The 24,129-nt window shown below is 40.7% G+C and overlaps 4 protein-coding genes across 7 annotated transcripts; 2 read left to right on the forward strand and 2 right to left on the reverse strand.

Moving 5' to 3' along the window:
- LIPT1 (lipoyltransferase 1) lies at positions 1-2,579 on the forward strand. Of its 2 annotated transcripts, none has more exons than XM_053384170.1 (2): positions 1-124; positions 1,060-2,579. In XM_053384170.1, the coding sequence occupies exon 2, from the start codon at positions 1,297-1,299 to the stop codon at positions 2,410-2,412; it is 1,116 nt and encodes a 371-aa protein (XP_053240145.1). In that variant the 5' UTR covers positions 1-124; positions 1,060-1,296; the 3' UTR covers positions 2,413-2,579. The 2 variants fall into 2 exon arrangements, with proteins under 2 accessions (XP_053240145.1, XP_053240144.1); XM_053384169.1 differs by having other exon boundaries at positions 6-323.
- Positions 2,580-3,932: 1,353 nt separating this feature from the next.
- On the reverse strand, positions 3,933-9,519 carry MITD1 (microtubule interacting and trafficking domain containing 1). Of its 3 annotated transcripts, XM_053384173.1 has the most exons (7): positions 9,139-9,519; positions 7,068-7,169; positions 6,808-6,944; positions 6,641-6,727; positions 5,327-5,442; positions 4,399-4,459; positions 3,933-4,312 (listed from the first exon to the last, which is right to left on the reverse strand). In XM_053384173.1, the coding sequence occupies exons 1-7, from the start codon at positions 9,257-9,259 to the stop codon at positions 4,217-4,219; spliced, it is 720 nt and encodes a 239-aa protein (XP_053240148.1). In that variant the 5' UTR covers positions 9,260-9,519; the 3' UTR covers positions 3,933-4,216. The 3 variants fall into 3 exon arrangements, with proteins under 3 accessions (XP_053240148.1, XP_053240146.1, XP_053240147.1); XM_053384171.1 differs by lacking the exon at positions 6,641-6,727; XM_053384172.1 differs by lacking the exon at positions 4,399-4,459 and having other exon boundaries at positions 9,139-9,490.
- Positions 9,520-9,545: 26 nt separating this feature from the next.
- MRPL30 (mitochondrial ribosomal protein L30) lies at positions 9,546-15,160 on the forward strand. The gene is made up of 5 exons (XM_053384174.1): positions 9,546-9,679; positions 10,874-10,957; positions 12,239-12,385; positions 14,807-14,880; positions 14,981-15,160. Exons 1-5 carry the CDS (start codon positions 9,626-9,628, stop codon positions 15,114-15,116), a joined length of 495 nt encoding a protein of 164 aa, XP_053240149.1. The 5' UTR covers positions 9,546-9,625; the 3' UTR covers positions 15,117-15,160.
- Positions 15,161-17,682: 2,522 nt separating this feature from the next.
- Positions 17,683-23,896, reverse strand: TXNDC9 (thioredoxin domain containing 9). The gene is made up of 5 exons (XM_053384175.1): positions 23,726-23,896; positions 21,663-21,872; positions 20,522-20,640; positions 19,831-20,085; positions 17,683-19,296 (listed from the first exon to the last, which is right to left on the reverse strand). Exons 2-5 carry the CDS (start codon positions 21,837-21,839, stop codon positions 19,179-19,181), a joined length of 669 nt encoding a protein of 222 aa, XP_053240150.1. The 5' UTR covers positions 21,840-21,872; positions 23,726-23,896; the 3' UTR covers positions 17,683-19,178.
- Positions 23,897-24,129: the final 233 nt, after the last annotated feature.

Genomic DNA, 24,129 nt, shown 5'->3' on the forward strand with positions numbered 1-24,129 from the left:
AATCCTGTACTGTATAGGCAACTTCCGGGACCTTCTGACAAGGATGTGTGTTGCTCAATGGAAAACAAATGGCGAAATCAAGGACTTCGGAGTAGCTGTTGCGCAGCAGAGTGTCCGCCCAAAGGTACCAGCTGTGGCGAAAGTTCCTTTAGAAACAGACGCGCATTTTTTGAAGGGGAGCAACCCAATCCAGACAGTGTGCGACTCTTCACTATTTCTTGGATCTATCTAGATCTGCGCGCCTTGTTCCTAATTTCTAGCTCTATGGCTACCGCCTGGCTACTTAACGCGCTTCCCGCGTGGGCAAAGGGAGGTGATCCGCAGTAAGTAGGGCGGCGGGTATCGGGGCGCGCTGGGAGAAGCTGGAAGGGGCTTCTCTTGCCATGCTCTTCCCATCTTCGTGATGGCGCCCCGCGGGAGCTGGGCAAGGTGTCCTTGAGAGGGTCCGGTGCCTTTGGGCGGCAGTCCCATAAACAGAGCCCCATGTATCTCGACGGGGGTTTGCTTTTTTGTCCTAGCAAGGTTGCATTCAGTTTAATTCGAGCGGGTGGGTCGCGGAATGTTCCTTTTCTATCTCCAGTGCCAGGCCTGCCAGCATGGAACAAAGCTTATTCGGGTGCACAGCCTGGCCTTGGTCTTCATCAGGACCTGCAAAAATATAGTCTCTGACCACATAAGCAACTACTGCAATTTGCCCAGGGTGGTTGTGGTGCAGCGCAAAACTGAAAACGTTTGCCACACACGCTTTATTATTGGTGCTATCCCAATACAGGGAGTGGAAACCTGTGGTATATCAAAAGTTGAGTGCTGAAATTCCGCTTTCCGCCAGCCCTGAGACCTTCACGTTTGGAATATATGGCTGGGCTGTGAAATTAATGAGAGTGGGAGGAAATGTATTGTTTCCTTTGTAGCTTAAGGCCTAATAACTAATAATACCTTTTTGGTATTTCAAAGGATTAAAATGATTAACGTAAAGCCGCAAATTGCCCTAGCAAATCTTTTATAGCCTCTCATACGAGCTATTTGAGGGTAAACAATGAATTCTGTCTTTTTCCTTAGGTGGTCAATAAAACACACATCTGGAATAGGCAATTTCTGCATATTATTCAGTCATATAAAACTCTATTATCTACTTGTCAGAAAGGAGAAATGTCTTTTTAAAAATCTGATTCAACAGAATTGTTTTAAAGGATTTTTCAATGAAATACAAACATGATATTTTGAAAGGGTTTTGAAATGGACTATGCAAAACGTGTATCACCCTATGCTGTTTTGATTGCTTTGTTAGACTAAAACATGATAAGCCGGTCATCTCTGAGGAAATGCTTCCAGTTACACTATGTCCTCAAAGTTCCAGCTGCTGGCTTCAAATGTGCGACGAGAGGACTGATCCTGCAGTCTGTTTCCCAGGATGTTTACCAGAATTTAGCTTTAGAAGATTGGATCCATGATAATATGAATTTTGAAAACAGACACATTCTTTTCCTTTGGAGAAATTCTTCTACTGTAGTGATTGGTAGACATCAAAATCCTTGGCAGGAATGTAACCTCAGATTCATGAGACAGAATGGTATAAAACTAGCTAGAAGAAAAAGTGGGGGAGGAACAGTTTACCATGATCCTGGCAACATCAATCTCACTTTCTTTACAAATAGGAAGAAGTACAAAAGAATGGAAAATTTAAAACTAGTGGTTGGAGCATTGAAAGCCCTGCGGCCCCAGTTAGATGTGGAGGCTACAGAGAGATACGACCTCTTGTTAAATGGGATTTTTAAAATCTCAGGAACTGCTGCAAAATTAGGAAGGACTGCTGCTTATCACCACTGCACCTTGCTCTGCAGTGCTGATAAATTTATTTTATCAACCGTGCTCAAAAGTCCTTACAATGGGATAAAAAGCAATGCCACGCCAAGTGTACCTGCCTTAGTGAAAAATCTCTTTGAAGAAGAGCCTACTTTAACTTGTGAGATGCTCATTGATGCCATTGCAGAAGAATATGCTGCATACCACCAAATTGATAACCATATTGTTGAAATAAATCCAGCTGATGAAACAGAATTCCCTGGAATTAATAACAAAGCAAAAGAACTGCAATCCTGGGATTGGCTATATGGCAAAACACCAAAGTTCAGTATTAGCACATCCTTTAATATAGTTGATGAACAATCTTGCCTTGAAATGAAGATAAATGTGGATGTAAAAAATGGAAAGATTGAAACTTGCAACATTGATGTGCCTCCTTTCTGGTTGCCACCAATCATGTGTGATGAACTGAAAAACCATCTTATTGGCAGCAAATTCTGTCCAAATGAAACCACTGCAGTAGCAGCTGCTTTGATGAGAACATGCACAGATTACAAGATACACAGCAAGTGGAATCTCTTGTGTGAGAATATAGTTTCTCTAATGTAGTTGATTCCTGATCATCTATCAATACAGTCTTATTCTAGCAGAGGGTTTTAAGCACCTGGCCGAACGTGAGATTTAATAGTGAAATAATAGACTGCTGAATGTAAACAAATTCACTTTTTATTAAAACATAAAATAAAAAATACAAACTTGTTAATCAAGTCAGTTTTGTTTTTTAAAATAGTTATCACCAGTCCTTAGAAGTCTTCTCTTTTAAAATTTACATATTTATTTTTTAAAGTCAGCATCCTACAGACTTGCCCAAATGGATCATACAACGGCTTGCAAACAGTATAAAACAAAAATACTGGTAGAAACATAGCATAGTATAGCATTAAAAACATGTACCTAGACATTCAAGACAATAATTTTAAGGTCAATTTATGCCTTCTGAATTCCCAGTTCTAGTAAGACATGGCATGTGTGAAATAGAGGAGTCATGCTAGGCATTGTTAGCTTGAGAGCCTAAGCCCATTTACTTGAAAGGAACTTCTACTTAAGTCAATTGCCAATGTAAATGTATTTAAGACTTTGGTGACCAAATACTTCCTAGCAGTTTATTAGGAGGTGGCTTTAAAAGAGAGACCTAGAACATAGGGATTAACCAAGAGGCCACCATTTAATGGAGGTTCACAGGAATGTTCTTGCCTTCTCCCTTTGTTGACAGGTGGGCATAGTGCTCAGTGTTGCTGTGCTGATTCTAGAATGCTGAAGCCTGTGTCTGTCTGGGCTGCTTTCCTTTATACGAGTTTTGCCTCTCCTCAAAAGTAATCCACAGTGAAAGATAAAAACGTACGCGTCCGTATTATGCCGGTCTGGGATTCCCCTAATGTGAGAAACTCCATTCTTGTGTGGTGACATCAGCCTGTTATTGTGACAGAAGCTGCATAACTCCCCCCCAGAATTCTGTTTCTTCAGTAAATTGGCATATAAGGCAAAAGCTCCCTGTACGGTTCCAAATTCCTTGAGCATATTAAGTGGACAGCCTTATTATACATAGCTGTAGCATCTTACCAGTTTTGATCCCTAAGGAAGTTAGCTGCTTTTTCACACAATTAAGATGCCTATAATATCTGAGTTTGGAAGATTTTTGCTACTTGCTTAGTTCAGTGATTCTTGAAATACAGCTTGGGAACCATCAGCATCCCTGTTTAACTTGTGAGTGGTCCCTGAGGTTAATATGGGGTGTATCCAGACTAAACTGAAATTAGCCAAGTTTAAGTTAGTCATGATTACCTTGTCCTATGGCTATGTATGGGACTAAAGGAAAACTAATTTAGTCTGAATCCAGCCCAGTGAAAATAAGAGGAAACTGCTGTCAGAGGGTTTCTTTGACACTTCTACCACATGGTGAAGAAGCAACCAACTTCTCACTTTAAATCTATATGCTGTGCAAATGGCTGTAGTGAAAACTTCTATAAATCTTCAAGCTATATGCACAATTCTTTCCTGTGCACCAATCAGGTTTTTCTGAATTGTAGCTGTTAAGAGACAAACGCAGTAGTCAAATGTTTTACTTCAGAGGCTTTTTAGAGTATCCTTCCACATGGTATGGGAAGCAAATCAGATAGCCCAGCACAAGGAAGCAAATCAGAATTGTGGTCTTCACCGACAGTTCATTACTCTGGGGGTAAACATGTCATTTTGTTTAGATAAGCTATCAGGCTGATGTGCAGATTTTTTTAATTAAAAAAAATACAATCAGTTTACTTTACAAAAATGCATAGTGGATGTAGTGGAATAAAGTAGCTCTTGCTCAAAAAAACAACAACACACCAGTGAGACTGGTTGGTTTGGGAACTTAGGGTCATGTTTTCTTTGTATGTTTAGTGTGAAAGATGTCCACTGTAGTTTCATGACATGGTCTCAAATCAAAATCGCAGTATCCAAGGCAAAAACGACCCTGTGGAAAACAAATTATTCTACCAATTAAGCCATTCAGCAGTTCAAATTTATTTTAAAATTTATATTTTTCTATTCGGTTCCCACCTGTGGTTTCTTAAAATAATCAAGGCCTCTTCCAATTTTAATCATCCATCCATTGTTGAATCTGTGTGTTAAATGCAAAAAAAGAGAAGTGCTTCCTCAAAAATATAAACTAGACATATGTAAGGTTAACAAGAGAAAGAAAATAATTTCACAGCACTCTTAAAAAGCTCAGGAAGCACAATGAGCAAAGAACAGGTGATAATTGGCAATTTCAATCTCTGCAACTTTCAAGTTGCTCCAATTGAGTTAACAACAATGTTCATAGCAGGGCATGCTCTTAATTTGCAACATGGAGGATTGATGCAGATGTCAGCCCTTTCCCATACAAATACAATTTCACATGAAGCAGACACTCCAATAGAAGCCTAAGGGTGTGTGTGTGTGGAGAACATATGAAGTAGGCCATCTTTGCCTCTCCATGGCATGCAAAGTTGAAACGAACAGTTACCTGTTAAATATATATTAATCATGGGTGTGCATGTAAATATTTTGACTGCTCTTGCCATCATTTGACTTGCTGTAGTCATTATTGCTCAACAGCAGGCAGGCAGGGGGACAAGTGGTAATTTGAACAGTTGGCAGGAGACACCACTGCTAAATACTCTTAAAAGTTAACAAGTTTCCAGAACCTAAACTGAGAACTCTATGGTTCAAAGATAAACTTAGGTTGCAATTCCAACCATGTTTACTCAAATGTAAACCCCTCTGGATTCAGCAGGGCTTACTCCCAGGTAAGTGGAATTAGAATAACAGTCTTAGTAATCAATTATATGGGTGATAGCCAGTGTTAGTCATTCTCAGGGTTGAGCTGCTGGAATAAATGTTATCAATTGATTTCAGTGGATATACTATTATTATGATTTAGTTGATTATCACCACCTGTATCTTAGACAATCAATGCGGAACATTTTAGTCACATGTGACCAACCTAATTTCTCGATCGTGTATTGACGGAGAATATGATACATCCAGAGTAACGCCAAAATCTTTCAGGGATTGTTGTATCTCTTCTAGGATAGTCAATTGTTGACTCTTTTCATTGCCCTGTAAAGATTTGTTTGCTTTAAAAATCAAATAACGATAATGGCTGACATACTGTAAATTCATATTGGTCGTATTTCTCAGAATGAATAAGCCCCTTCAATATTTTCACTCTTACCAATGCAGATACTCAAATTTAATGTTAAACATAATTCCTGCAAGGTATCTTACGAAATGGAATGTGTGTGTTTGGTAGATGGAATAAGTAAAAGTTAAGGGGCTAGATGTCATAGGACAAAAGATGAAAACAAACCAAGTCCCACCTACACACACTTCTAACTATGGATTCAAACTATTCACACGTTTTTAAAAAACTCGACTACCAGCTCTCCAAAGACAGTTAAATTATGTCATTTGTAGCACACTGATGGCTTGAAAGGAGAACCACCCTGTTGTAAAAAAACAATGTTTTGCATGAATATCATCCCAGGTTCAATTTTTCACATCTCCAGGAAGGCTGAGAAACCACTTGAAACATTTGAGAGTCTGGCTAATCAATAGACAGTATCAAGCAATCGTCTAATTCAGTATAAAGCAGTTTCCTTTATTATGATTACCTAAATTACTATTATATAAATTTGTATACCGCTCTTCATCCACAGATCTCAGGGCAGTTCACAACATAATTTTCTTCTAATTAACATTCTCTTCTAATTAATAAAAACCTCTTATTTCCCTATTGTTAGTAAACACAGGTAATTTGATGAGTGGCTATTCACAAGCTGCCCCTTACCCTAAAACAATCTCCCCAGTACAAAAAGTGTCTACTTTTAGGTGCAAAATATAGCAATCTTTTCCATCTTGTTTCCCTTACTACTGAGTTGTTGAAGATATCTGTCAGAAATAGTCCGGTATCCTCAGAAAGAAAGAAAAAAGCATATTAATTTCAGACCCATTCTGAATCCAGAATATATTATATGCTAGCAAAATGTTAACTGAAAAATTCATTGACAAAAACAAATTCTTTTTTTGCTTTTGCCATGGCAATTACAGTAACTGCTTAACTTCAGTAAGTACAACTTTATATGGAACAACACTGCAACCCTATGCATATCATATTTAAGTGTGTTTGGGGAGCTGGTGGTCTAGCTGTTGCTGTTATTATCATCGTTATCATCATCATCTACTCAGAAGCAAGTATCACTCAATTCCTTGGGACACAATCCAAGTAAGTGGACTGCAGTCAGGGTAAAATACTTACTTCATCATGAGAAGTAAGAAGATGTATAGTTTTCACTTTGCATGGTCCTTTAACAAGCATTTCACAGAATCTTAAGAAGTTGTACAACTGTAAATAAGTAAATAAGATTAATTTTTTAGATGGAAAAGAAGAAATTGTTTTGAGTGTATAAATCAACCATGTCTTACCTGATGGACTTGCCTAATGTAAGGGTCCTCAACCCAAACCTCTGTAACAGTTTCATTAAGATATTCTTGGAACAGCTTTTCATAGCTGAAACCTTTTGAATTTTCTTCTATTTTAATTTGTTTGTGGTATTTTCCATCTAAAAAGAAGAAAACTTTTCACTTTTTAAAAAAATGCAATATGGCCTCTTTGAATGAAAATAAATAAATACAATATATAATTCCACAGGCATAATAATGAAACTTACATTACAGCTTCATACCTTCTTTCTCTTTCTCAATATATTTCTTAATCTCTTCTGCCCTGTCCATGTAACTCATTATTTTGTCTCTGTAATGAGCCTTTTTCTTCTGATCTTTTGTTGCTGAAAACAGAATACAAGATGCAGAAAGACAATGAAAAAAATAGTTCATCAACTCCCTTCCTTTCACTTTAAATTTTAGACCTGCATGCACACAACAGGGGAACTGACTGGTACCCAACTCTTATGACAAGTCCTTTAGATATTTGAAGATGGATATCATTATCTTCTCTTTCCCAGATTAAACATACCCATTTCCCTCAACTGTTCTTCATAAGGCTTGATTTCCAGGCCCTTGAAAGGACTTTCCAAAGGACCATGGACTAAAGGGTTTGAACCTTTGAATTCCCTTAAGGATTATATAATTTTGTGGAGGATATGTCTGCCATAATAACTTACTGGGCAGTTAAGGCTTATTGTAGCATCTAAGGTAGCAAAGGGACGCGGGTGGCACTGTGGGTTAAACCACAGAGCCTAGGACTTGCCGATCAGAAGGTCGGCAGTTCGAATCCCTGCGACTGGGTGAGCTTCCGTTGCTCGGTCCCTGCTTCTGCCAACCTAGCAGTTCAAAAGCACAAGTGCAAGTAGATAAATAGGAACTGCTCTGGCGGGAAGGTAAACAACGTTTCCATATGCAGCTCTGGTTCGCCAGAAGTGGCTTAGTCATGCTGGCCACATGACCCGGAAGCTGTACGCCAGCTCCCTCGGCCAATAAAGCGAGATGAGCGCCGCAACCCCAGAGTCGGTCATGACCGGACCTAATGGTCAGGGGTCCCTTTACCTTTAAGGTAGCATAATCTACAGGGCCCAATTCAAAGTGCCGGTTTTGACCTATAAAGCCTTAAATGGCTCAGGACCACAATACCTCAAGGACCACCTCTTTCCAGATGAACCTACCCAGACCCTGAGATCATCTGAGGCCCTATTTTGTGTGCCTCCTCCACAAAAGTTCTGGAGGGTGGCAACACGAGAACGGGCCTTTTCTGCAGTGGCTCCCTGTCCCTCTTTAACCAGACCTTTGGCTGTTTGGCATCCAATGCCATTTTAAAATGTGTTGGGGAGGATGGGGGTTATTGGGTTGTTTTTATTTTGATTATGTATTTTGTGTTTTTATATTGTGATTTTAATAATAATTTTAAATCATTTATACCCCGCCCATCTGGCTGGGTTTCCCCAGCCACTCTGAGTGGCTTCCAACAGAATATTAAAGTACAATAACCTATTAAACATTAAAAGCTTCCCTGTAACCGCCCTAAGACCTGCAGGCATAGAAGAATGAATACAAAAACTTATGGAATATGCGGAAATGGCGAAACTTACTGGAAGAATAAGGAATCAAGATAACAAATCTTTTATAAAAGAATGGAAACGGTTTATTGAATATTTATAGATAAATTATAAACAGATAAAAACATTGGAACGATTATTGTAACAACCTGCAGTTTTATAAGTGTATATATGTAAAGAAGATGAATGAGTAAATTAAGTTAATTTGGCTATGCAGAAGGTATTAAAAACAAATTAAGGAACCCAGAAAGAGGGGGAAGGAAGTCAAGTTTTGAAATGTCAACATGACTGTAAAATTAGTGAAATGTATAAATTTGAAAAGTATAAATGAAAAATAAAATGAGAAATAAGACCTGCGGGTATAGGGCGGTATATAAACTTGATAATAAGTATTTTTTAAAATTAAAAATCTACATATTATTTCGTAAGCAGGGTGTTCCTAAACAAAATAAAATAAAATAAAAAATACCTTCCAGTAGCACCTTAGAGACCAACTAAGTTAGTTACTGGTATGAGCGTTCGTGTGCATGCACACTTCTTCAGATACTCATTTACAAACAGCGCAGGATGACTTGCTTTATTTAAAGAGATAATGGGCTCCACGATCCTATACGCCTCTCCTTGGAAGTCACACAGGTTCCCAAGAGACTTTCTCTAAGCGCACCCAGGACTTTGCGGCGCTCCTCTGCACCTAACCGGGAAATCCACCTGCAAGGGAGCGACGGGGAGGAGGAAGAAGCCTCACCTTTGAGAACCCGCATCAGGAGATCAATCCCTTCCTGATAGCAAACAAGGGACTCCTGGAAGCGAGAAGCCGAGTCCAGCTCCACCGCCCGCTTCAGCACCAGCACCGCCGGGTCTTCCATGGCCGCAGGGAAAGCGCGGCATCGGCTTCCTCGCTTAACAGGGCGATTCGCCGCCGTACGGAGGGAGAGGGGCAAGCCTCCGAGAGACACCAGTCCCCAAGGCGACCCAAGCAAACCTGCAACTAGCAGGATTCCACGCCCGCCGCCTGTCACGTGATTCCTGAGAACTGGAAACCGAAAGGCATCCAAGCGGGCGGAAGAGCGCGCCCATAGAGACACGATCTTCCTAGACTTTCCTTTCCCTTCGGACGCATCCGCTTCCTAGAAAGGAGGAGGACGCGGCGCTGACGGTGATTGGTCGAGCCGAGCGACGTCGTTGCCTCACTTAGAACGCTAGGGGAGTGAGGCCGGTGGCGGAGTTTTAACATGGCGGCGTTGCTGGGCAGAGTTGCGGGCGGGAGCCCTTTTGCTGCCTGGCAGGTGAGGGACGCGGGAAAAGGGGGGAGGGAGCCCAGTGTGCTGTCCTGCGCGTCGATAACCGCACTTTGGCCGCGTGGTGTGTTATTTAGTGAATATTCCTGCATTGCAGGCGGTTGGGTTAGAACATGGGTAGGCAACCTAAGAGTAGAATGTGTCCTTTTATTTAAAATGCATCTCTGGTTGATTTGTGGGGTATAGGAATTCGTTCATCTCCCCCCCAAAAAATATATAGTCCAGCTCACCGCATGGTCTAAGGGACAGTGGACCAGCCCATGGCTGAAAAAGATTGCTGACCCCTGGGCTAGATGAACCCCGAGATCTCTTCCAGTTTTATGATTCTATGAATGCTTCAGGTTCTCCGTATTCCTTGGCGTTGGCAGCCGCCATTTAGCCCCCCCAGATCTGATGGTGCCAATGTTTTGATTTTGGAAAATGTTGGTAGTAATTAGCACGGCTGTGCTTCTGAACATTTACAAGGTGTCATTTCTCTTCCTGCTCTCTCCAGGGAGAACGCTATCCAAATGTATATGTATATGGGACATGACTTTTGACCCCATATTACCTCTCATTTCATTAATTCTTTTTTTCTCTGGGCTTCTTCGTCATATTGCATTGTAAGAAAAAAATTGTTGGATAACCTGACTTTTTTAAAAATCAAACAAGAAACAAAAAATATCATACTTGCATCTAATAATAATGTCAGTAATTGTGTATTTGCTTGCTATTAGGGTTACTATAAGGGTGGCACTGTGGGTTAAAAAACAGAGCCTAGGACTTGCCAATCAGAAGGTTGGCGGTTTGAATCCTTGTGACGGGGTGAGCTCCTGTTGCTTGGTCCCTGCTCCTGCCAACCTAGCAGTTCGAAAGCACGTCAAAGTGCAAGTAGATAAATAGGTACCGCTCCGGCGGGAAGGTAAATGGCGTTTCTGTGCGCTGCTCTGGTTCGCCAGAAGCGGCTTAGTCATGCTGGCCACATGACCCGGAAGCTGTATGCCAGCTCCCTCGGCCAATAAAGCGAGATGAGCGCCGCAACCCCAGAGTCGGCCACAACTGGACCTAATGGTCAGGGGTCTCTTTACCTTAGGGTTAGTATTGGAAGTGCACTTGAAGAACCAAAAAAATGATAAAGGAATTAGTAGATTATAACTTGTAGTTAGCCTATGCAATAAAGAATTGTCTTTTTTCCTGCTCCAGAGTCTTGCAAAATACAAAGTGGAACCAGTCACCTGGAGGGTGTGGATCAGGCAGAAATTTACAAGGTCAAGAATTCCTGAATCAGTAAGTTTTTTGTTGTGGGGGTTCAGAATTAACATCTCATTTTTTTTCATTTATTTATTTTCATAAAATACGTCTTTTTTCATTTTGTTACATAAGTAGAGAATGCAGTTACAGACCTCGAGGACAAATAGAATAAGCGAAAGGATAAGAAGAGAGAAAAGTAAACAATATAGTGGTACCTCGGTTTAAGAATAGTCCTGTTTACGAACGAATTGCTTTACAAACTCGCAAAACTGGAAGTAGTGTCCCAGTTTGCGAACTTTACCTCAGTCTTAAGAATGGAATCCGAATGATGGAAGGGCATTGGCGGCAGGAGGCCTCATTAGGGAAAGCGTGCCTTGGTTTAAGAATGGTTTTGGTTTAAGAACGGACTTCCAGAACGGATTAAGTTGGTAAACCGAGGTACCACTGTACAGTGGAGCTATAGATAGTTAGCATCTCATACCTTTTGGGAGGAAGCATCTCAAAGCTAAATTGTAAAATGTCATACAAATATTATATGAGATATTCCAATAATCATTGACCAGTATGTCTGCCTTACCACATATATTCACATATCAAACTCTCTTGTAAAAAAAAATCTTCAGGTCCATGTTCTACTGTTTACAATTCATTTATATGCATGTTACTCAGAAGTAAGTTTCATTATATTCAGTGGGGCTTAACCTCCAGGTAAGTGTACAGTACATAGAATTTAAATGTAAATGTGCTACACATAGAATCACAGAATTGTAGAGTTGGAAGAGATCCCAAAGGTCATCAAGTCCAACTCTGTGCAGTGCAGGAATCAGAGCTGAAGAATCGCTGGCAAATGGCCATCCAACCTCTCTTTAGAAACCTGCAGTGAAGGAGTGTCCAATGTTAGTGATACTCGGAATAGGAGCACTGAAAGAAATACTCAAGTCCATTGATTTCAAAGGGTCTACTCTGAGTATCACTAATATTGGATAGCACCATATACCAATGAAAGGGATAGTTTAAAAACCAAAAATCAATAGAGAGGGAAATACCAATATTATGCTTCATCTCTTCTTGTCATCCTCTAATAAAAAATAAATGGTTCAGGAAAAAATACAAATAGTATAATTCATTCCTTTTTAGCTCACACATATTTTAGTACAGTATCATTTTGCTAAAAAAAAGTATTGATACAGACTTATTCCTCTGCTGTCTTATTCCTCTGCTGTCTACAAATTACCTTTTTACAACTACTGATATAGAATACTATTCAGCTAATGATAACTGTATTACTGAAGCCTGCTTTTGTTGAATTTATTTTAGGTATTTCAGCCGCGGCCTGGTGATCATGAAAAATATGGGGGTGATCCACAGCAGCCCCATAAACTGCACCTTGTGACCAGAGTCAGAAGTGGAAGAAGGCGTCCGTATTGGGAAAAAGAGATCATCAAATCTCTTGGATTGGAAAAAGTATAAAATACATTAGCATTTTGCGGGGACGCTCTGTTGCATAGGGGGAAAACCCAGTAAATAATTATCTCTCTCTGGCATTAAAACATACAGCCCAATCCTACACATGTTTATTCAGATATAAGTCCCACTATAATAGATTAGACTTGCTCCTTGGTAAATGTACACAGGTTTGCAGTCTTTCAGAGATCAAGAGTAGAACAACTTCAGCTCAGGGCAAGGGCAAGTTATTAAATTCAATGATCTGCTGAATCCCTTTGCAGTTTCTTGTAGAAGATCCACAGTAAAGGTAAAGGGACCCCTGACCATTAGGTCCAGTCGTGACCGACTCTGGGGTTGCAGCGTTCATCTCGCTTTATTGGCCGAGGGACCCGGCGTACAGCTTCCGGGTCATGTGGCCAGCATGACTAAGCCACTTCTGGCGAACCAGAGCAACACACGGAAACTCCGTTTACCTTCCCGCCAGAGCGGTACCTATTTATCTACTTGCACTTTGATGTGCTTTCGAATTGCTGGGTTGGCAGGAGCAGGGATCGAGCAACGGGAGCTCACCCCGTCGCGGGGATTCGAACCGCCGACCTTCTGATCGGCAAGTCCTAGGCTCTGTGGTTTAACCCACAGCGCCACCCGTATCCCACATTAGTTAACGGTAAATCGTTAAAAATGGGTTTGATATCTGTGGCCTTTATGTTAAGTTTATATTCAGTATCTAACAAAGGCGCCAGCCAAACTTTCCTGAGCAGAGCAGAATGAGATAGGAACTCTCACCAATGGCTCCCTAATGCCTGCTCTGACATGCTGCAGCAGTGCAGTCTTCTACATTGGGAGGAGAGGGGAGCCCAGAAGTGCACTCATAGCAGCTTCTGTTTATCTTTGGGTGGGGGGTGGGCAGCTGGAACTACCTGGGAGAGCGGGGTGGAGGTTGCCTAGCAACTTTCCAAAAACCCAGCTGAGGTATTTCATGTCTGCGTAGATCATTATCCTGTTCTTGTAAATCACTTGTTAGATATCCATGAAAAAGCAGTTTCAAAGCCATACTAGGTATATTTTGTTGTGCAACCAGTTGCCTGAGAGCATGTGGGAACGTACAGTCACATTCTGCCATGCAAGACAAGTAGATGCTTTGCATCTGAATGTCTTACCTCAGTGCATATAAGCAGCAGCAGTTGACAAGTGGTGTCCCTGATTAAGTAAAGGAATCTACACATGAAAGCCTGGTTTTGAGTGTGGTTCTCTCTTGCTGAGGAGGGGTGTAGAGATCCAATCAGAATTTCTAGCAGTCAGTTAATTCATCTTAGTTCACCCCTTTATCTAAGTGGCTGCTATTTATCACAGTTTTGACATTCTAAATATGGTAGCACATATACAGTGTTCCATGAACTTTAGCAGAAATGATCCTGTACTAAAATATGTGTGAGCTAAAAAGGAATAAATTATACTGTATGTATTTTTCCCTGAACCATTAATTTTTTTATTAGAGGATGACAAGAAGAGATGAAGTATAATATTGATATTTCCCCCTATATTAATCTTTGGTTCTTAAACTATACCTTTCATTGGCATAGGGTGCTATCTAGTATTAGTGATACCCTTTGAAATCAATGGACTTGCCTATTTCTTTCAGTGCTCCTTCTCTGAGTATTGCTAACACTGGATACCATCTTCTGTATTTTTATTAAATCTTCATGGATTAAGTCACCTCTTTAGGCTCTCACAGAATGAAGGACAATATATGTGAATAATATAAATCACCAAGTAATGCAATAACAGCCATTGTAATGCTCACCAGATGTTGTTACCAAGGATAACACCTGTTATCCATGACCTCTGGCTGGTCTTGCTGGAGGTGATGGAAACTGGAGTCCAACTAGATCATGGGTGTCAAACACAAGGCCCGCGGGCCGAATCCGGCCCGCCAGACCTCGTCATGTGGCCCGTGTAGCCGCCGCCGGCCGCCAGCCGCCAGCCTTCACCTTTTATTCTCACTTTTTTTTTTGACACAAGAAAGCCGCCTCTTCAGCGCATGCGTGGCAGCCTACAAGCCAGAGAACGTCTGACCTCTAGCGGCGGTGGCCGTTCTACACAGGAAACCTCCACTTTACATGCATTCAGGAAACCTCCACTTGTTTTTATATTGAGCGCATGCCACCCTGTGATGTGACAGATCCAACGGCTGCCTGAACAACCGGCCCTTTGAGGGTGACCAAACTGCTGATGCGGCCCCCCGATGAATTTGAGTTTGACACCCCTGAACTAGATGATCTGCAGGGTATCACATTGGCTACCCCTGAAGTAATGCAGGATTGTCATAGTTATATTTTAAGAATAGCACTCGCTGCAAGTACTACTGCAAGCTCTGTGTGTGTGTATGCAATCATGTGTTTGAAACTGAACTTTTCTATAAAATCTGCTTATCTACAGAGATATGAGCTAAGAGTGCATAAAAACATCCCTTCTGTGAATGAAAAACTGAAAGTGATTAAACATCTAATAAGGTTAGTTAACTCTTCTTGACAAAAGCATTTTACAATGGCTTTTGTAGAACAGCACTAATGTATTTTGTCTCTTCTCCTGCTTCCTCCTCCGCTCCTATAGCATAAAACCATTAAAGCTACCCCATGGAATTCCATCTGAAGAAGAAATGTCTGACACCTTTATTAACTGTGCAGGTGAACTAATAATTCGCCGTCGTCTAAAAGAACCAGAACAGAAAAAGATTGATGCTTTGTAATGTGTAGTGGCATTCTGTACAATAAATGTAATTTTAAACTGAAATTTGATTGGGGAGCTCATCTACCCATCCCTTGTACTGTGTCAAGGCTTTATTTGACTGATTAATCAAACGTGGCTAGTACTAATGCGGATTATACAAGCATTTCATCAAGCGTGACTGTATGTGTATGTAATTCCTTTTTCTACTGTTTGCCTATTGGAAGCACCATAGTAGGTCTCAAACATTTCTACCGCCAGTGATCACTTTTCCACAATGACTTGTCTGCTAAGGAACTCCCTGAAGAACCACCAATGGAGTCTGAAATTTTTAGGGTTAATAAAATCCTTTCTTGCCCCCCCCCTTTTTTTTTGCTTCTGCTTTGTTTCTTTTTCGAATTCTCATTTTAGATGCACCTCACTGGGACGCCAGCCAAACTGAACCCCAGGCAAGCAGCAGCAGAGCATGATGGTTGTCCCATTACCAAGCTCTGAACATAAAGGGGACTTGGATTGTAGCCTAAAGCATGACCACCTCATTATTCTATGTTTAATAGAAAGTGTACACTAAACCAACCCAGTACTATCCAGCAGTATACTGTAGGAGAAACTCAATGCATGGACAAACTCTCTTCATTTTTATTTTCAATGAGGAATTCTTTATAAACTCCTGAAGAAACTTGGTTCCCTGTAACAGTTTGTCTAATACACTGTTTGAAATATGGAATGTATTCATTATTCCTGATTTAGGCAGAAATAAAATGAGTGACTTCAGTGCATGCTAAGGTTCATATAAGTCCTTGTTGCTGTTGCTATGCTGGGAAGGAAACAAACCAGAGGCTGGCTTTCTGTTTCATAAGCCAAGAATGGAAGCCAAGGTTGGTTCTTGGCTTGGCCATTGTCGTTTGGGGAAAACAAATCATGAGTGTTGGTTTGCAAGCAGCACAAAGACCTGTCTCAGGTTTCTTTCCTCATGGAGGCAGCAGCAGGAACGTGACAATGACTGGAAACTTTCGAGCAATATATTCACCAACACCGTGCAAATGTTATGGCTGAAAAGATTCTTTTCTGCTAATGTTTTATACACATAAACAGTCTAAATGGGCTGAAACAGCTTGGGAGCGATGATGGAGTCATAGTAGAATAGAATCTTGCTTAAGTGTGCTCTGTGCTAGAGTAATCAAAAGCCAAGTTTGGTATTAATCAATAGACCATCCCTTTCCCTGAAAATATCACCAGGCAAAAGAGCAACTTAAATAATTAACAGATGTTGGCACATCTGCCTTCAAACCAGCTGGTGCTTTTTGGTGTACACAAATGGCTGTATGGAGACAAGGCAAGAGATGGAATTAGGAGGTGTGTAATTAAGGAGTTTTTCAGTGTTACATCTCGAGATCAGTAAACTGATTAGCATTAACTTCAGAGTAGACAAAAGGAAACACTTTCTAAAACTTTTAAAAGAGTTCATTGTCATTTGTTAGCCCCTGACAAAGATATTTAAAAGAAATATATAAAAAAGAGGGACACATTAGCTCAAACTTCCCCAACTTCTGTTGGCTGGGGCTTATGGGAGCTGTAGTGCGAAACATCTGGAGGGTACCAGTTGGAGATGACTGCATTAGCAGTTAGCCATGATGGCTAAAAATAAAAGCATCAGTGAGTAGAGACTCAAGCATTTGGTTGTCTTTGTGATGACCTGCTTGTGAGTGTTTCCATGTGTAATCTATCAATATGGTAACCCATCTGAAAAAGTGAATTGCTTTTGCAATCTTCAAGTGAGATGTGACCTCAGGAAATAGTCAATACTGTTACGAGTTCATGGAGTGCAAGACACCCCAAATTCCTGGGCCCAATAAGTGTTAGAATTCATCAAGGTGGGGGGAATTAAACTGCCAAACACAACCCCTGGGTTAAGATCGTGTTAATAAGCCAAGCCAGGCTGGTGATTGCTAGTAGTTTGGGTCATTAGTTTTACCCCCCTCTGCCTTAGAACATCTACAGGGTTCAGAGGAACTTGCACTGAGGAAACAACAGGCAGCTTAAATGTAATTTCTTCTCATCATGTCGGCATTCACTCCAAAACCATTCTACACTTCACACGCAGCAAGGCAGTAGAACCTGTAACCTCTTCGGATAGCACTGTTGGTGTGCAGTTATCATTTCTGAATGCTTCCTCCACAGAAAACATGCAGGAGTCAGACATCCTTCTTGCAACTTTGGAAGGGGCCAGTCAGGGCTTGAAGATGGGACTGTGATATTTTGGATGTGGCAGTGTCCCGTACCTGTCAGTTGTAGTGCAGGCTTCATCAAGAAATCATCTGTCCTTACCTGGTCATGAGTGTCATCACTGTCCATATATTAGAAATAGGGCTGGTGCTTTCCTTATGCCGTTTGGATCAGGAAGACCCCATTCAGTATTGCTGCAGCCCTATTTCTGTGAACATATTGACCATAGTGGCTTGGAAAATTCAGACACACGCTCCCCCCCGCGCTTTCTGTAACGTACTAGTGTGCCTCAGTCGAAAAAGCTTAGCAACACTCCAAGGAATAAAGCAGGCTGAGCAAAAACATACACAAGCATTAGCCCATAGAATTCAAATAATTTTATTTTCATTTACATAAATGTTAAAAAAAAACTGACTTAGTTAAGAGAACAATATTGCTGACCTACTGTGCAAAAGAGCCAGATCGGTTTTACACCTCCTGTGGCAGCGAATACCCAGAATTTGCTGGGACACAGAGACTCTGCCTACCAACTATGCCTATCCAGTAGACTCAAAACACTACATTGAAACCCTTCCCCCCCTTCAACCCATCTTAGATACATCCTTCTCATTACACCCCATCCTTTTGGATCTTCGTAATAAATGCTTCTTTTATCACTTCTAGAAATAGCTTGCCCGTTACTTCTATCAGCAGAGAGAAGCAAGCAATGTTGGGGCACAGCTGTGCATTCCACTGAGATAAGGTGTGCCTGTTAATGGTGGATATTCAATATGCCCGCTCACCCCTCACTGGGGCAGTTTCCTTACCTCCCTCAAAAGGAAAAACAGAGAAAGCCACTACTGAACCAAGACCTGTGCACACAACTAACAACTTAACATTGGTGACTTCATGCTGATTCAGTAGCATGCTGCAACATTGCTCGCTTCCCTCTGACAGAAGAGAAAGCTGTTTTCTTTCAAATGAGTTGACTCTTTTATTTGCCACAAGTAAAGATTCACAGGCAAGGTTCTCTTATTTCCTGAACCAACTCGGCTTTATTCTCAACACCCCCAAAATGTAGATATACTTAAACTTTTTGGCAACTATGGGCATTTACAAGTACAAAGGAAAAGCTCATTCACCTACCTAGGAGCTAGACTGTCACAGATTCCCAAGGGAATTTTAGTATTCCCAGACGAAAGAGATTCTCTTGGAAAGTATGCCTATTACTGAAGAACAACAGTGCAAGAAATTGTATTAAACTGCATTCACATCAAGAGGAAAAGCAAACACCAATTTTCACTCTGATTTTTTAAAATAAAAAAATCTAGCCTGTAGTCCAGTTCAATATAGTTTTGCCATGTGCTATTACCTGCTGATTTAGCTTTAACATGCAGTGTACACAACTGGTAGACTTAATTCTTTTAAAGAGGCTAAGATGGTTTCATAATATGCAGTGCAATGTTATGTTAGGCAATACCACACCATATGCATGGCATTATCAGACAAGCAACAGTTTTTTTAATGCACTACTTCTGGAATAGTTTTATAACAATTCTTGACAGAAGTCCTTCATTAACATTTCCAATGGCAAATGAAGTACTAAAAATGTAGTTTAAAGGGACTATTTTTATAATTAACAAAATTAACAAAAAGTCATGTCTCATGTGACGCAGTTCAAAAGAGCTCAGATTTTTCACCTAGAAATGTCACCCCAAGGAAAAAAAAAATCAGTTTCTTTTCATGAGTTGTATAAAACAGTTTTAGAAAATGAGCATTATATGCAAATGTACTGAAAACAAACAGCTTTATAAAACATTCCTAGAAATGTATCAAGCTTCAAAGAAAAGATGATTTATAAACATCTGAATCATGATATCTAATCATCATCAGAATCTGAATCATATTTCTTTCCTCTGATTGTTTTCTTATCCAACTTTGTGAAAGTGGTTCCAAACTTCTTTTGGCTCTGGAAAGGGGGGTCCATCAAGTTGCCACTAAAAGGGGGAAAAAGTTATTTCAATACTGTACTGTATGTGAATCAATATTTAAAAAAAACACCACCAAGGCAACACCTGCATTTTATAGTATACGTTTTGCAAAACACAATGCCAGATTCTGTTATCTTGGAGTACAACTGCTTGAAGCAGAATAGTTCTCTCACTGTTACAGCAGAGGGGACACATATTCTGCTTCCTGAATCCTTCACTAGTACATCATTCTTTGTGAATTAAAGGTGTAACCTACCAAGTGTATTACATGTTCAGAAATACCTCCCACAATTTCTTGCTGCTTCACAGTTAAAGGAAGACAGCAACACCAGTTCATTATTTTTAAAAATCCCTTAAAAATGATCAGTGTACAGTGAAAGAAACTTTCCCCAACAATATAACTATCAATACTCAGTGTTTAGAATTATTTTGATGCCTTGCAAGAAAGATTCCCTTCTTGATTTTCCACGCTTTAAGTACCTTTAATATTGCACCAGCTACATTTAAAAACAAAACAAAAAAAGAGATAATTTTATTTACCTGTAGTTGATTATATCTGCACAACCTAATCGCCACTCTAAGGTCTCTGTGGTGAAGTCATCTGTATTACCAAGATCAGTAAAACCAACCACGTAATCTTGTGTTTTGCCATCTTTTACAAGTGCTAGTGTAGGAATTACTTTGATGTGAAGTCTCTCACATAGGAACGGAGCTTTTTCAGCATTTAATTTGATAAACCTGGTCTCAATGTGCTTTTTTGCCAGTACTGTTAGATGCTTATCTATTATCAGGCATCTGAGAAACAGAAAATAAAACAAAGTGCTTTACAGTGATGAAATGTAGAAATCGCAAATGAGTACTTTATTATGACAACATACGCATTTGACCTATCAGTAAGTTTGTTATTACAATGGTCATAATGTTAGAATATAAGTTATTAAATATTTAACTCAAAAGGTAGATTTACCAAGTTTCCCATTCCCTTTGCCCTTGATACTAGGGAGTGGATGTAGTAAAAATATAAAGCAGTGGATCTGAAGGACAATGCTGTCTCTAAAGACTTTAGCAGCCATGTCGAGGCTATAATCAATATTTCAAGTATCAATCTGCACAGCCAACTATGCTCACGATAAAACAAATAATCATGGAGTTTTCTAAACAAATCTTCTGCTATTTGTTTGACAGTCAACCTATTTTGGTAAGTATTTGTGTCCTAAGGAGTTTAGTATACCTGAAACTTGTATCTCTGTAAAAATGGCAGACGACTTTATTGCTCCTTTTCACTTGTTCAAAAAAATCTCTCTCACTGGGGATTTCCACATATTCCCCATGCCCATTTGAAAGCCATTCCTGTTTATAAGAATATAAAATGTTAGACATTTGAAGTTAAGTATTTTTGTGTTGTCATAAGAGGTAAAGCATCCCCTGAAATGTTAAGTAGCATCAGGAATATTCATAATTCCACCAGTTATTCTGCAATTACAAATGCCGACAAATCTGAAAAATTCAATTTCATGGCCAAATAAAGTTTCTAGCCCTACTGACTTATATTACCTGCTCATGCAAGGTAAATGGGTGCAAATATTAGAAAACTTTAAACATCAGCTTCTTTGCCAATTCCTAACCTTACATAATATATTTTTTAATATATCAGGTGGTGATGTTAACGTTTATAATTGTCCAGCAGCATATCCAATGTCACACCAATGGATGTGAGGGAAGTTTCAACAAACACTGTAACATAGTGACAAACACACATATCCATCCAGTGAATATTTACTTAGATGCAAGTCCTAAGGAGTTCAATGGAGCTTTGTCCCAAATAAGTATATACAGTACATAGGATTACAACTAAGGCAATCCTATTCACATTTACTTATTCCATTAAACTCACGTTAAAGACTTCAGATAGATTAAATGTGCAAAGCGTGGTAAGGCTACAATCCAATGAACATCTACTGCAGAATGAATCCCACTGATTTCAGCAGGATTATTAATTAATTAATTAAATTTCCATACCACCATTTATCTGAGGCTCGCAGGACAGTTTACCATATAAAAAACAAAAATAAAGAACACAGTATTTATAACATCTAATTCTTCTGGAGTGGAGTATGAGTTGGATTGAACTGCATGAGTGTGAGCTACTTCAAATCTCACTTTCTCCATAAACTCACTTTGCAGCTTTAGGCAAGCTAGTATTCTATCAGCTTCATTCTCATCTGCAGTAGGGAAAAAGTGGTGTATCTTATAGGGCTGTTGATACAGCTATTATAGGACTGTTGATACAGCTATTATAGGGCTGTGAATTTGATACAGCTATTAAGACAACAACTAATATTAAACAGTTAACACCACTACAAGAAACTTACCTGTTTCTGTTGCTGGGCTTTCTTCAAGCCTTCAAGTCTTCTTTGCTTTAGGATTTCTAATTCATCATCATCCACATTGTCTAGTTTTTTAATCTCAGCATCAAGTTGTTCTTCTACAATCTTTGTTGTCTGAAGCAATTGAGCTTCCAGAACTTTTGAAAACATTTCAGATGACATTTTCCTCCTAAATAAGTGGCACACGCATTAAACCTGTAAAACAGAGTAGATTTTAAATCAGACTCGGATGCAATATATCAAAGCTCCACTTTTCATTCATTTATGCCCTAGAGCAACACCACCTCCAGGTTGTCCTTTTATATCCAGAGATAACCATGTCCCCGATTCTCTTCATTCCACGAGGTTTCTGTTATGTCCACTATATCAGCGCTATCCTTTGAGACCAAGTATTTCAGTTCACCTATCTTGGTTCAGAGACTCCAGGAATTAGCATTTAAACACTTGTATACAGCCTCTTCTATCATCTTTGGCAGTTTTGTCTTGACCCTCTCTGCAGAAGAGGGATGAATAGTACTGTACAGCCTATTCTGCTTTCCTCCTTTTAACCCATTTCTGGGTTTTCCCCCTTTGTAGCTCTTCCATTGTAAGTGACAGATGGGCTCACAAAATGTTTGTATATGCTCCATAAAACTATGTCCGTATTAGTAATATGCAAAATTGAAAGCAAACCAACTGAACTTTGATGTTACTTTGCTTTGAAGTTGACATAATATATTGCTGACTAATAAGACTTGCTACATTGCACTGTAGAAACCTCGACTTTATTAGCCATTGCGGAAATGCATTGCCTCTAGGCACCTGCCCATTTTGCAGCAGCTAGTTTTATTTTACTGTTTTGAAACATTTTTACCCCACTCCTAAGCTAAACAGGAATCCGGAGCTACTTACATAAGATCAACATCGAAGTCTGCTTAATACATAGGAGTCAACTCCTAGGGTCAGAGGCCCGTTCAGTCCCCCAATTTTTGAGGGGACAACCCCCCCAAGTTTATGGGCATTGCCATTCAAATGGTGTGTGTCATGTCATGTGATCAACTATGTGGGGTGGGGCTTACTCTCTCCCCTCCCCAATATTTCATCCAAGTTGGCACCCCCTGGCTCAAAACCAGTTTACAGAGAGTGCACTGCAACCAGGGCAAAGGCCATTCCCCTTTATTGTGTCTCTAGGCTGCATCAACAGAAGTATAGTGTCCAGATCAAGGGAAGTAATAGTACCACTCTATTCTGCCTTAGTCAGACCACAACTGGAATACTGTGTCCAATGCTGGGCACCACAATTTAAGAAGGATGTTGAAAAGCTGGAACATGTGCAGAGGAGGGCAACCAAGATGATCAAGTGTCTGGAAACTAAGCCTTACAAGGAGCGCTTGAAGGAGCTGGGTATGTTTAGCCTGGAAAAGAGACTGAGAGGAGATAGGATAGCCATCTTCAAATATCTTAAGGGCTGTCACATGGAGGAGACAACATGCTAGTTTTCTCCTGCTCTGGAGGGTAGGGCTTGAACCAATGGCTTCAAGTTGCAAGAAAGGAGATTCCGACTAAAGATCAGGGAAAAAACACCTTTCTAACAGTAAGAGCTGTTCAGCAGTGGAAGGAACAGACTCCCACGAGAGGTGGCGGCGGACTCGCCTTCCTTGGGAGGTTTTTTTAGGCAGAGTGTGGGTGGCCATCTGTCATGGATCCTTTAGCTGAAATTCCTGCATTGCAAGGGGATTGGACTAGATGGCCTTTGGGGTCCCTTCCAAGATTCTATGATCCCCTGCTGCTTTCCCTAATACAGAAAGGCAGCCACGGGACGTGCAGGGCCAGCTGAATCCTTTTGTCATGAGAAATCCTTCGAAGGGATAGGGGGTGGGGAGGGACGACGACGACAGCCCCAGCAACTCAGAAAGATACGCCCACCCACAGAATAGCACGGCCTGCTCAGGGGGGCTGCACAGATCTCACTCCCAGTGCGGGACTTGGAAGGAAGCGCAGCCGCCGCACCCACACGTACTGCGCGTGTAAACACAAATGGGTCTTTATTGTCCCGCTCTTATACTCACTGCGGAAGCCTGAGGCAAATTAGCGCCCGAAAAACACCCTCCCAGGCCTCTCAACGGACTCCGCTACCGGCCGGCTGCGTACGCCTGCGTCTTAAGGGAGTGTGAGGCACTCGGAAACTCTATTGTTGGCGCAAGCATTAATCGTCAGAGTCCGCGGCCATTGTTACGCATGCGCAGCACGTCACCGCTTGAAGCACGTTTGCTCAGTGGCTTTTGGGGTTGTTTTTAAAATTGGGATCAGTCGCTATGGTAACGCTCGGAGACTGTTGTTTTTGTCGAGGGAAGGCCACACCGGCTGTTACTGCCCCACGAAGCAACGGTTTCTGGACTGAGGGGGCACTATCTGGGCCAGAATTTCAAGGCGCCGCGGAAACTGCTACCGGTATAGTCGCAGCAGTGCCGTG

Source organism: Podarcis raffonei, chromosome 4, assembly GCF_027172205.1.
Source record: "Podarcis raffonei isolate rPodRaf1 chromosome 4, rPodRaf1.pri, whole genome shotgun sequence".
Classification (NCBI taxonomy): Eukaryota; Metazoa; Chordata; class Lepidosauria; order Squamata; family Lacertidae; genus Podarcis; species Podarcis raffonei.

Excerpts from the sequence above, each read along its gene's own strand:
- LIPT1 (XM_053384170.1), top strand. The coding sequence starts at position 1,297 with ATGATAAGCCGGTCATCTCTGAGGAAATGCTTCCAGTTACACTATGTC.
- MITD1 (XM_053384173.1), bottom strand. The coding sequence starts at position 9,259 with ATGGAAGACCCGGCGGTGCTGGTGCTGAAGCGGGCGGTGGAGCTGGAC. Across the intron at positions 7,170-9,138 it reads CCTGATGCGGGTTCTCAAAG|CAACAAAAGATCAGAAGAAA; the intron begins GTGAGGCTTCTT and ends TTCTGTTTTCAG. Across the intron at positions 6,945-7,067 it reads TATTGAGAAAGAGAAAGAAG|ATGGAAAATACCACAAACAA; the intron begins GTATGAAGCTGT and ends TCTTCTTTTTAG.
- MRPL30 (XM_053384174.1), top strand. The coding sequence starts at position 9,626 with ATGGCGGCGTTGCTGGGCAGAGTTGCGGGCGGGAGCCCTTTTGCTGCC. Across the intron at positions 12,386-14,806 it reads AATCTCTTGGATTGGAAAAA|AGATATGAGCTAAGAGTGCA; the intron begins GTATAAAATACA and ends GCTTATCTACAG. Across the intron at positions 14,881-14,980 it reads GTGATTAAACATCTAATAAG|CATAAAACCATTAAAGCTAC; the intron begins GTTAGTTAACTC and ends CCGCTCCTATAG.
- TXNDC9 (XM_053384175.1), bottom strand. The coding sequence starts at position 21,839 with ATGTCATCTGAAATGTTTTCAAAAGTTCTGGAAGCTCAATTGCTTCAG. Across the intron at positions 20,641-21,662 it reads AAGCCCAGCAACAGAAACAG|GAATGGCTTTCAAATGGGCA; the intron begins GTAAGTTTCTTG and ends TCTTATAAACAG. Across the intron at positions 20,086-20,521 it reads TACAGAGATACAAGTTTCAG|ATGCCTGATAATAGATAAGC; the intron begins GTATACTAAACT and ends TCTGTTTCTCAG.